General features: G+C 43.9%; 1 protein-coding gene across 1 annotated transcript in view; it reads left to right on the top strand.

Moving 5' to 3' along the window:
- LOC119174192 (venom metalloproteinase antarease-like TtrivMP_A) overlaps positions 1–1,223 on the top strand; it is a 68,583-nt gene extending 67,360 nt beyond the window's left edge. The window contains exon 14 of the mRNA XM_037425018.2: positions 1,094–1,223. Within this exon, the coding sequence (XP_037280915.2) occupies positions 1,094–1,126 (33 nt within the window). The 3' untranslated portion in view covers positions 1,127–1,223. The remainder of the gene's footprint in view (positions 1–1,093) is intronic.
- The last annotated feature ends 11,826 nt before the right edge of the window (positions 1,224–13,049 follow it).

The following is a 13,049-nucleotide window of genomic DNA, read 5'->3' as shown; positions in this document are numbered from 1 at the left end:
TCGGGCTGAAAAATGTTGCAGCAGAGTTCAACTAATAAATGAGATCGGTGTTATATGGCCTATAGAAGGTGTAATGCTACATTAACGGCAAAGTTGTTCGATTACTGGCACTAAAAAAAACATTTAGGGGGGGGGGGGGCAAAGCTTAAAAAATAAGAAAACGGAAGTATCGCTTTCCAAGCATAAACTAGAATTTTGTTTCGTTGAAGTGAAGTAAAACATGCCACGCTGAATAAAAGTCGTCAAACTCTAAATACTAAAGAACAAGTCCCAATAATTAGGGCCCGAATTGGATTGTTCCGCATTATGCAGAAATATATATTCAACACAATAAATGAGGAAGGGCACGAGTAGAGTAATGAAAGGCAAAGTGTACAGTATCGCTTTTTGTAACTTCAGTAAACATCATTCGAATACCTCAATGGACTTGTTGGTAATACATCACGAAAAGCTACTGTGAAAACAAACTGAGACGAAGGAAGAATACGGACAAATAGCGCTGTATTGCTATTTATACGTTGGTTTTGATGAAAGGAGGTTATGTGGAACTGACAAGCATGACGAACTCAGAGATTGATTCTTCACAGATCAGCTGTCGGCGGTGTCCTTAAAGAGTTCTCTGCTGTTTGGGATTCCGCAAAATTATTGTGTTTTTCTCGTAAAAGTTACCATTTCAACCTTATTTTAACGTGAAACATTTCATGAGCCCGAGGTCTGTCACGTTTTTTGCACGTCGCCTACATGTCGTAAAAATACGCACATTTCATGTCCTTTCTACGAAGTGCTTGGATGATGATTTTTTTTGCTTGCGTAATTCTTGGTGTTGCGTAGGGTCACAAGACATTATTTATAACCATTTCTCTAAATCATATTTATTATTAGAAGTTTTTCTTTTGGGTGTTAAAATTACGTTGTGCCAAAAATCGTTGATTTATTGAGTTTTAGAAACGTATTTTCGTTTACTTCTTGAAAGCTCATTATCTCAATGTTGCATAAGTGGGTTTCAATGCATGCTGTGTCAATTATTTTGCGTGTTCACATGTTCTAAATATTTGTGTGAAAACAAAAGGGTTCATTTCGTTCATTTTTGCAGACTTGCAGAAGGGGAGTTTGTGGATATCATTGATTGTTGTAAGAAAAAATAGACATCAATATTCAAGTGAAAAGTGCTGCTTTGAAAGACAAAGATATTAAAATAAATTCATTAGGGTCTCCTTCCGGAAGGTCTAACTGCGCCCTGCATTCAATTGTCATATTTATTTATTTATTTATTGAAATAATATATCGCTGAATGCACTTAAATGTTTGTTCTACATGATAAGTTTTGTTACTTATCGAAAGACAAGGTGAATATGAGAGAATATTAGAACGCAACTCTAAGGAGCCTACTCGGGCGTTTACTGGCGTAGTCGTTGTCTGCATAATTACAGAATGGGTAAGGACGCAGACTTTCCGAATGAGAGTTTCGCCATAAGGGCGATCAAGCCGCTGAGTTAGCCTCTGAAATACCAACAGGTCGGCAAACTCAAGCACACTCACTCAGACTGAGATTGAGGCAAGGTTCTAGCTGAGATATACTTAGGCCAGCCTGATTCCGAGTGACTCACCGAGGAGTACTTTGATGAGTACGGGTCCGACTTAGTCTAATGACAAAAACATTCATAAATTGGATGTCGAGTGAGTTTACGTCTGCGAACCTTTCTTTAGTCTGAATCATAGTGTGTCCTAACCAAAATACTAGTTTATTATGGAGCTTGCGTGGGCTCCATTACTTTGCCAACTTACAGCCCCAATAATATGCTAAACCTACCACGTTAAAGTCCACATACAAATCAATCATGCTAAACCTACCACGGTTCCGAATCATTTAGCTGTTTTGGGCTTTCCGCATTTAAAGCCAAGGAAATATTTTTTTTAAACAACAAAGTATTTCATTTCTCGGAACTCTTCTCACAAAAGGTCACTGATAAACACCAATCATATATTTCAATAAAAATTTATTTACAGGGTCACAACTATTGATAAATACTACCAAAAGGTAATAAATTAAATAGGTCACACAATGTAACAAATAGGTGAGATATTAGCATAAGAACACAGTCAGTATGTCTAAACATCAAAATACAAGCTGAACGATATAATCTGAAATAATGATGGAACCGCCACAGTAAAATCTCATGTATTGGGAAATGCCTACCCCCAAGGCACCTTGCTATTCATAGCACTTTTTTGCTGTGCGTTTGGTCACGCAGTTGCGAAAGTAGGTCGCGGCTAAGTGTAAACAGCAATTTATGTTCATACATGCCAGAACCCTTGCATGATATTTTCCCAGAGAAGAGAAAAATGTGTGGAAAAGCTCTACTTTATTGACCAGAAATATTTATATTCCTCGATCATTCCGTGAATGTGTGCCTAACCCAAATTCATAAGCATTTGGAATAAAGGAACATGCTATTACGATGACATAGAAGTGGACTGTTCAGCGTGTTTTGACAAATGTGTACCCTTTATTACGTTACATCATGAAGCACGTTGAGTTTGATCTACAATGACGTGTCTGATATACTGAGAATTGATGATTAGTACAATGCTCCGGCTTCATAATCCACGAGGCTTGAAAGGTAACAGAGCAGCTAATTTCGCGAGCATTGCGCTTCTTTTTTCTCTATGTTGCATTGAACTGCTTTGCCCTCAGATGCCTCGTTTTTTTTTATGAATAAATATGGCTATTGGGAAAGTTATAAGGGCCAAACAAGATATTCACAAGAATGAGAGAGACAGGTGGGTGCTTGTCAGTAGATTGATTTGCACTCCGAATTTCCTGATATCTGTGTACTATCTCACTGATTTTCAAGTTTGTTTGTTTTTCAAATGTAGTGAGGACACACACCATCGGTCTTTGTGATGTCATGCTACCAAACAAACAGTGGCGGCATTATTTGAATTAGCTTGAAATTGTTGCGGCCAGATTTTAAAAAGGAACAGTATAGAAAAGCGTTGTTCTTGCCGTACGGGAATTTCTTTTCACTCTAAAAATAAATTTCTCCAAGCTATAAAGCGGGTATTGAATTCTGTTACCTCCCGACAATGTGATGGGTTTCAAATATGAATAACCGCTTTAAACTCTGAAGTCTCTCTACGAGCTATTGCTACCATATTTTCCCAAGAGGTCTGCAGTTCACTCGCACCAGCACATGATAGCAATGCCCGTTTTTGTAGATTTTCTTTTCGTCGCATCACGCCGTCGTAGCCCCGCCAGGCGGTGGTCCTGCCATATACTCGAAGGCGCGTGCCATGCTACGTCACCTTGACGCATGCGCGCTTTAGTGAGTCCGGGCGAACCTCCGTCACGAAAAGAGGGAGACGCAGTGTTGTCTGGGCAACGAATCGGCATAGAGTAATGATACTCTATGACATTGGCGTGAAATGCAGCATGTCGTTTTGCGCCGGTTGCCGTCGGGCCACGCCGACGGACGCTGGTCGCGCCTGGTGATGATGGTTGCGTTTTGCTAACTTAGCGGCGCTGTGCCCAGCGTGCGCGCGCGTCAACGCTCCATTGGAGTATATTGGGCCCTTCATGATGCTCTCGCGGCCATTTTCCCAGCTCCACATATGCCAAATTTGGTGTTACGTGACGTCAATGGATGACAAAATATATGACTGGTGCAAACTTGATTATCCTGACACGCGTGTAATGTAAGAACGTGACAACATACCATGCTCATAGCGTGCTCGCGGCCGTTTCGCTAGCTCCACACATACTAAATTTGGTATCACGTGACATGAATAGATGACCAAGGTAAACGGCACATCCAAACATGATAATGACACAGAAGTCATCTACGGCATCATTTACATTCATTTCGTAATGTTGTGCTTATTTTAAAGTGACATATGAACATTTCTCATTCATGCTTCGCATATCATCGATTCCCACTGTACGTGGGATCTGCCAATTTTTAGGGGCGAAGCTCCTTATAGCGGCACCCGTTCGTCATTCGTAGTCGTAGCCGTAGTGTGTAACCACTCTTACGCTATGACTTCCAAGGTGTTGCCGGTGGGAGATTTCTCCTGTGTGCTGTTGAACAAAAAAAATCGCAGCGTGCGCGTTAACTAAAAGCCGAATTCTCGTGTCTCTCATTCCCCATTAGCAGCCATTGGCATGTTCCAGTGGGAAACGTTAGTAGAAGTAGAAGTGTTAATAGCCGACTTCTGCTGTCTCTCATTCCCAGCAGCAGCAATCGTTTACCTCCAAGGTAGTGCCTGGTGAGATTTCTCCTGTGCGTGAATAAATAATAAAAAACTTTAGTTCAAAACGCTGTTAATTGATGAAATAAACCAACAAAAGACGTCAGATGTTTTCTAAAAGCAAAACGAAAAGACGCCAGCTGCTTAACGAAAGACGCCAGGTGTTTTCTTAAGCAATGGTTTTATAATCAAACCATATTGATACAGGTTTGTAGTTGCCGATGCTCGTTGCCGTTGGTGGGTGCTCGTATGGCTGAGGATGCCGAAAGGCGGGCTCGCAGGGCAGCGGCGGCGCGCACTCGCAGACGGGACCCTGAAGTAAGAGCGCGTGAGGCAGAAGCGCGCCGGGAAGCTGCTCGACGTCGCCGCCAAGATCCTGCTGTACGCGAACAAGAAGCCACATCAGCAAGGCAGTGTCGGCAAGATTCAGTCGTACGGGAACAAGAAGCTGCAGTGGCACGTCAGCTTCGGCAAGATCCTTTCGTACGGGAACTAGAGGCTGAGGCAGCACGTCAACGTCACGAAGCAGATAATGAAAACCTTTTACAATGGGAAGTGGCGAGGAAGCGCGCATATCGCCAGGCGAATTAACGGAAGAAAATTTCACGGTATTACTTCCAGAAGCTTCGCCCAATCTCATCATCATTCACCTCGTGGATCTGCCGTAATTTTTTTTCTTTAACATAACTTCGGTAAAGCAAAACGGAGAGTTGAGCGAGCTGGTACTGATTCATTATGGCATAAATGTAGAACAAAAAATGATCACCACAAGCGCTTGTGGTTCTCCACTTTCTTGTACTCTTCCTTTTTCACACTGCATTTACGCATAGTAATCTCGGTAAATTGAATTAGGTTGCTGTAATAATTTGAGCGCTGATTACACATGCAACAATTGCAAATATTATAGTTTTGTATTGATGTTTGGTGTGTTGTGACACCACGGACCCGAGCTAACGGGGGTGTTTTGGCTCCCTCCCACGCCTAGCCGTGCGTGGCTGGGCCGTGTCCGGGGAAAAGGGCATCCTGGGGGTTAAGTTGACGCTGGGTGCTTGGACCTTTAAGGCCCCCCCGGAAGAGGAAACACACCCCTTCAGCCCCGACTTCTTGTACACAGCAACCCTGGGCTGACCCACCCAGGGGAAATCGGCAGTCGCCTTTTCCTATCTCTCTCTCCCTACATCTTCGTTTTTATCTCTTACTATTATCTGTCCTGTCTTCTACTCTCTTTTGTTAACTTCCATACTTCCTGGCGGCTAGGGTTAACCCTGTGCAAATAGCCTACCTTGGTCTAGGCGCATTCGGTTATAGTAGCGTTGTACGGCTGGCGTCTGCAGGTTTTAGCATCAGCAAACTTGTAGCGTCCCCTTGTTGGGCTCCATGGTGGGTGGCCGCCAACGTTTCTGAAGAAAAGTAAACTGGCATGCATAGAGCGTTTCCCTTATTAGGTGTTCGTGCCACCTTAAAGCGCGTACGCACCGAAGACTTATGCTTTTCCAAGCGATCAAATGAAAACTTCCCCCATTTTGATGTTATATATTGTGAGATAAGTGGCGAGCAAGCCAGAACTGTATCCCCCTTTGTAGTAGCCAGGTGTCTCACAGAAACTCTTGGGGCCGGGTACAAAGTTACCAAAATGGCCAGTGGAGACCTCCTCCTTGAAGTTCGAGAAAAAGAGCCGTTTGAGAAGCTACAGAATCTTTTCTCTTTTGGTGACACTCCGATCACTGTAACACCACACAGACCTATGAACACAACCCGTGGAGTGGTATCTTATGCTTATTTGCTCGGCTTGACTGAAGAGGAACTTCTGGAGGGGTGGAATAGTCAGATTGTGACCAATGTACAAAAGGTCATCATCAGAAGAGACAACAAGGTAACACCAACAAAACACCTAATACTCACGTTCACGTCCAGTAATCTGCCAGAAAGTATTCAAACAGGGTACACAAAGACGTCGATCAGACCATACATACCTAACCCACGTCGTTGTTTTAACTGCCAGAGGTATGGCCACGGCTCACAAAGCTGTCGTGGCCATCAAACTTGTGCACAATGTGGAGTGTCAGGCCACAATTCTGACAACTGCGAAGAATCATCACACTGTGTGAACTGTGGCAGAAATCATGCTGCATACTCACGGTCTTGTTCATTTTGGAAAAAAGAAAAAGAAATTATCACATTGAAAATAAAGAAAATATCACAATCACAGAAGGAAGACGAAGAGTGTCGCCATTTTACGGCACTAAATATGCTGATGCGGTGCGTCGGGGGGCAACGCCGCACCAGCCCTCGCCACTCCTTCGGCCAGCGCAGAGCGAGCCATCGGCTGTGACGCCTGCCCCCAAGGCGGCAGGAGTTCAGTCTACTCCACCTCCTAGCAAATTGAGGCCGGAGACTCCAGCGTCATCTGGTCTCAAGGCCTCACCTCACCAGGCGAGGCCTAAAATCCGAACCACCAGCTCGCATGTGCGGGAATCCAGTGCCCCTGAGGAGGCAATGAATACAACGGTAACCTTGGTACCGAAAGAGCGGCGCGGCTCCTTGGAGCACGCCAAGAAAAATAAAAAACCAATAACGGGGTTAGACGACCGTACTGCCACCTGAATTAACAAGCTCACTCCAACACAGGAAACTCTCTGTACACACAGTCGCATCTTTTTTTAATATGCAGACAGAAATATTACAGTGGAACATCCGAGGCCTTCTTCGAAACCACGATGACTTACAAGAACTCCTCCAATAACACAATCTTAGAGCGCTGTTTGTACAAGATACACACTTAAAATGAACAAACACAAACTTTTTATGTAACTACGTAATCTTTCGAAAGGATAAAGATGATGCCATGCCACCATGCGGTGGTGTAGCGGTTATAGTTAGTCGAGGTATAGCATGTACACAATTACCCTTTCAGACTTCCCTCGAGGTGGTGGCTGTCCGAGCAGTTACTTTAAACAAACTCGTCACCATCTGCTCTTTGTACATACCTCCACCACACCGTCTTGAAAAACTTCAATTCCAATCTTTAATGGACGATCTACGTGAACCTTATCTGGTCCTCGGGGACCTGAACGCACATAACGGTCTGTGGGGTGACTCTCGCTGTGAAGCACGAGGTCCTCTCATTGAACACTTCCTCATTTCATCAGGTGCTTGTCTGTTAAATAGGAAAGAGGCAACATACTGTAACTTTGCCAACAAAACTTACTCTTCCATAGACCTCTGTATCGCATTTCCTTCACCTGTACCATTACTTCTGTGGAAAGTCTTAAATAATTCATACGGAAGTGACCATTTTGCTTTAGTATTGAGTACACCAACATTATATGAATTTCCTCCACATTTTCCCAAATGGCCCGTAAACAAAGCCGACTAGGAACAATTTCAAAAGATTACTTACTTAAGTTGTACTGGCATATGCTGATCAGGCATATATGAAGCTGTGCAGTACTTCACGGCTTTTCTTACTGACGCAGCAGCCAAGTGCATCCCACAAACATCTGGACTGCCCGACAAACGACACGTCCCATGGTGGAACACAGAGTGTCGTAATGCGCGAAAGCAACAGAACAGGACATGGAGGTTGCTGCGGAACTCGCCGACAGCGTAAAACCTTGAGAGCTTTAAGAAAATAAAATCTAGAGGCAGGAGAACGCGTCGGCAGGCCAGAAGAGAAAGCTGGCACAAGTTTTTATCACGGATAAATTTATATACACAAAGAGCTGAAGACTGGAAGATGGTTGGTTGGGTAGCAGGAAGACAAGTACACTCACTCCCACTCGTTAACACACAAGGTGATAGCCTGGAAGATCAGGCGAACTTCTTCGTTGCATACTACAACCAGGTGTCTAGCTCGTCACATTATACTGAAGATTTCCAAAGATACAAAGCAAAGACAGAAAAGCAGAAACTAGAATACAAGTGCACAAATTACGAGGCATACAACCAACCTTTCAACTTAGCTGAGATAGAAACATCACTAAATCCCTGCGGTAATTCTGCCCCAGGCTACGAGCGTGTAACATATGAAATGTTGAAAAACCTGCCGCTCAAAACGCGAAAATCTTTACCCTCCCTATACAATGCTATCTGGTTTTCTGGCACCATCCCTTCTTTCTGGAAAGAGGCTATTGTTATCCCTATTTTGAAACAGGGCAAGGACCCTTGCTCAATTGCGAGTTATAGGCCCACTGCACTTACAAGCTGCCTTTGTAAACGTTTTGAAAAGATGATAAACCGACGACAGATACATTTCCTCGAAACACACTATCTGCTCGACCGAATTGAGTGCGGGTTTCGGGAGGGTAGACCCACCACCGACCATTTGGTGAGCATTGCGGCAGAGATCTGAGACGCTTTCGTCAACAAACAATACTTCCTCTCTGTGTTTCTCAATATCGAGAAGGCATACGACACAACATGGCATTTTGACATATTAAGAAACCTGTCTCACTTGGGTGGGCGGGGTTGAGTGTTTTCCAAAATCGAGAGTTACTTGTCCAAGCGGACATTACGTGTCCGTGTGGACAGTATTCTCTCCCAAACATTTGTTCAAGAAACGGAAGTACCGCAAGGTGGTGTACTTAGTTGTACACTTTTTATTATCCAAACGAATTCCTTGCACCTGTCAATTTCCCGCAACATGCTAATTGTACATATGTCGATGACGTCCAGCTTGGCTTTGAGTCATGCAACCTGGCAATGTGTGAGCGGCAGGTTCAGTTAGGTTTAAACAAGGTCTCCAAATGGGCAGAGGAAAACGGATTCCGAATGAACCCACAAAAAAGCACGTGTGTCTTGTTCTCCCGAAAGAGAGGCATGCACTCAGAACCCGACATTGAACTGAATGGACAACGTCTGCCTTTTAATGCGAAGCATAAATTCTTAGGCTTAATCTTGGACAACAGTTTGACCATCGTACCGCACATCAAGTATTTAAAAACAATATGTTTAAAAGCCATGAATGTTTTAAAAGTGTTGTCACGTACTACGTGGGGTAATGACAGGCAACGTCTCATGAATCTATATAAAAGCCTCATTCGGACCCGCTTAGATTATGGGGCCGTTGTTTATCAGTCTGCGACTCAAAGTGCTTTGAATATGCTGGACCCCGAGCACTATTTTGGCATCCGCCTTTCTACGGGTGCTTTTCGGACTAGCCCCGTAAAAAGCCTTTACGTTGAGTCAAATCAGTAGTCGCTTCATCTGCAGAGAACTTACATGTTCTTTGTATATTTCCTTAAGGCGAAAGCAGACAAGAAGCACCCCTCATACTCTACTAATAATGATTTGTCGAGCTCCATTCTGTTTCAAAACAGGCCTTCGATGAGGCAGCCCTTCTCAGTTTGCCTGAAGGGTCTAGTTGAGAAAACTGGTGTGTCACTTTAACACAGTTTCATGGCTCCTATAGCATACCCGCCACCGTGGCAGTGGCAGACTATAGACTGCGATCTGTCTTTCCTAGAAGTTACAATACATGCGCCTATTGCCCATATCCGAACATACTTCCTGGAACTTCAACACAAATACACACGTCCTGAGTTCTTTACAGATGCCTCTAAGTCTAACTCCTCTGTCTCCTACGCTGCGGTCGGCCCATTCTTTTCGGATGATGGCCCTCTACATCCAGGCACAAGTATTTCCACAGCAGAAGCTTACGCGATACTTGTGGCGGCTAAACACATCAAACAATTACAAATAGAAAAAGCAGTAATTTATACAGACTCCTTCAGTGTGGTAACGGCTCTGCACAATCTTATAAAACAAAAACCTATCCTCGTCTCACTTTACTCCACTTTATGCACACTATACACCCTCAAACAACATGTTGTAGTGTGCCGGGTGCCAGAGCACCGTGAGATCCAAGGCAACGTGATGGCGGATCAGCTCGCTGCGTCCGTCCACGAAAGCACTGCCGCTACACCCATTTCAATCTCGGTCCTTGATCTTAAGCCGTCTCTCAAACGAATGCTCAGGGACTACTGGCAGAGCAAGTGGAATAGACACACACAAAACAAACTACACGTTATTAAGCCACATTTTGGCCACTGGCCATCAGTATCAAAATCACGTCACACAGAGGTAACACTAACGAGGCTCAGGATAGGACACACATACACGACACACTCATATCTTTTGTCCGGTGGCGATCCACTAATTTGTGACAGATGTGGTGAAGCACTAACAGTCCTTCACATTTTAATACAGTGCAAACAATTAGACACTCTAACAAAACAACACTTTTCATTGCCCTACCGACAAGATATACCTTTACACCCTGCACTGATGGTTGGTAGGGAACCACTGTTCACTCCTAAATCGGTGCTAGCTTTTTTAAGAGATGTCCGCTTTTACCATGTCATATACCCAGGCATTGCGTAGCGCGACCTCTCAAGAGAGGTTGCTGCTGCAGTGACTACATTGAAAAACACTTGCCTCGCAGGCCTTGGACACAAGGGCGCTGATAAGGTACTTGTGCAAGTGCCAAAAATTTTTACACAAGTTTTTATTATCAAAACCATTTGTCACCAATTTTTACTATCCATATCACGCCACTGTCATGATTTTAATACTTATGTTTTTACCCGCGTTATAGCGAGGAATTTTAAGGCCCCTATACAGCCACACAACATATCATTGTCCACAACTCTAGTCATTGAAATGGCGCTTTTTGGCCATCAATTGGCCCTTGCGCCATAAAGCGCCACACATCATCATCATTAGTTTTGGATTGATTCTATGAAATTTTAATAATCATTATAGGTAAACCTCACTGGTTAAAAAATTCCCAGATCCCACGTAATGTGGGAATCCATGATATGCGAAACGCGAATGAGAAAGGTTCATATGCCACTTTAAAATCAGCACAACGTTACGAGGTGGACGTAAAAGATGCCGCACATGGCTTCCGTGCCACAATTATATTGTTTGAATGTGCCGTTTACCTTTGTCGTTTATTCAGGTGATACCAAATTTTGTATATGTGGAGCTAGCAAAACGACCGCGAGTGCATCATGAAGGGCCAAATACACTCCAAGTAGCGTTGACGCGCGCAAGCTGGGCACAGCGACGCTACGTTAGCAAAACGCGAGCACTCTATAGTCTGACGACAGAAGCGTCAAGCGTCCGTCAGCACCGCCCGACGGCAACCGGCTCGAAACGCGACATGCTGTATTTCGCGCCAATGCGTTACCAAGACAACACTGCGTCTCCCTCTTTTTGTAACAGAGGGACGCCGGACACGCTGAATCACGCATGCGTCAAAGCCACACAGCGCGGCGCGTGCATGCGAGTATATGACAGGACCGGCACCTGGCGTCGCAACGTTGGCGTGACGCAACAAAACGAACGCCGGCGAACACGCGCACCACTTAACGTCGAAATGTATTGGCGCCTTGACTGTGGCATGTACTGATGTTCACAAATGACACGCATCTGATGGTTATCGTGTTTGCACCAGTCACATACCTTCGTCATCCATAGGCGTCACGTAATACCAAATTTGGCATATGTGAAGCTAGCAAAATGGCCGTGAGCGCATCATCAGTTTGGCGTGTAGTCTTGTTGTTACATGACACGCATGCCGCGATTATCATGTTTGGATGTCTCATCTACCTATAGAGTCCATTCGCGTCGCGTAATACTGAGTTTGGCAGATGTGAAGCTAGCGACAGGGCCGCGAGAGCATCATGAGCGTAGCACGTATTCAAATTGTTACATGACACGCATGTCATGTTTATCATGTTTGCACCAGTATCATACCTTTGTCATCCATTCACGTCCCGTAATACCAAACTTGGTATGAGTGAAGCTAGCGAAATGGCCGCCAGTGCATCATGACCATGGCATGTAGTTATGTTGTTACATGACACACATCTGATGATTATCATGTTTGCACAAGTCACATACCTTCGTAACCCGTTCACGTACTCTAATACCAAATTCGGTATATGGAACGCTATCCGAACGGCCACGAGTACATCATGAGCATTGCATGTAGTTGCGCCGCATGACACGCAATTCAGGATTTTCATGTTAGGGTCTGTCGCTTGTGTTCGCCATGCAATAATGCCATGTCATACAAGTTTTGCAACCTGCCATGTGAACGAAAGCACGGCAAGAACTGCAATACCATGAAATGTAAACCATGTCATTCATGACAAACATATCAGGGTTTTCATGTTATGACTGGTCAAATATGTTCTTCATACAGTCGTGTTATGCTATACCAAGTTTAGCATCGATGCTATTATCAAATTGGGCAGGAGAGCTAAAATTCCTAGGCGGCTAGATGGATAGATAGATAGATAGATAGATAGATAGATAGATAGATAGATAGATAGATAGATAGATAGATAGATAGATAGATAAATGGATGGATGGATAAATGGATGGATGGATGGATGGATGGATGGATGGATGGATGGATGGATAGATGGATGGATGGATGGACGGACGGATGGATGGATTTATGAATGGATGGATGGATAGATAGATAGATAGATAGATAGATAGAAAGATAGATAGATAGATAGATAGATAGATAGATAGATAGATAGATAGATGGATGGATGGATGGATAGATAGATAGATAGATAGATAGATAGATAGATAGATAGATAGATAGATAGATAGATAGATAGATAGATAGATAGATAGATAGATAGATAGATAGATAGATACGCTCAAAGTCGCCGAAGTTCGCTAAGAAATGCTTCGCATTTAAAATGGTTTCGATATTGTGAGTAAACATAACCGGTAACATTTGTCCGCTTTCCGTATCCATAAATGCCAGGTTGAGG

Source organism: Rhipicephalus microplus, chromosome 5, assembly GCF_043290135.1.
Source record: "Rhipicephalus microplus isolate Deutch F79 chromosome 5, USDA_Rmic, whole genome shotgun sequence".
Classification (NCBI taxonomy): Eukaryota; Metazoa; Arthropoda; class Arachnida; order Ixodida; family Ixodidae; genus Rhipicephalus; species Rhipicephalus microplus.
This window is presented reverse-complemented; position numbering and strand designations above follow the sequence as displayed.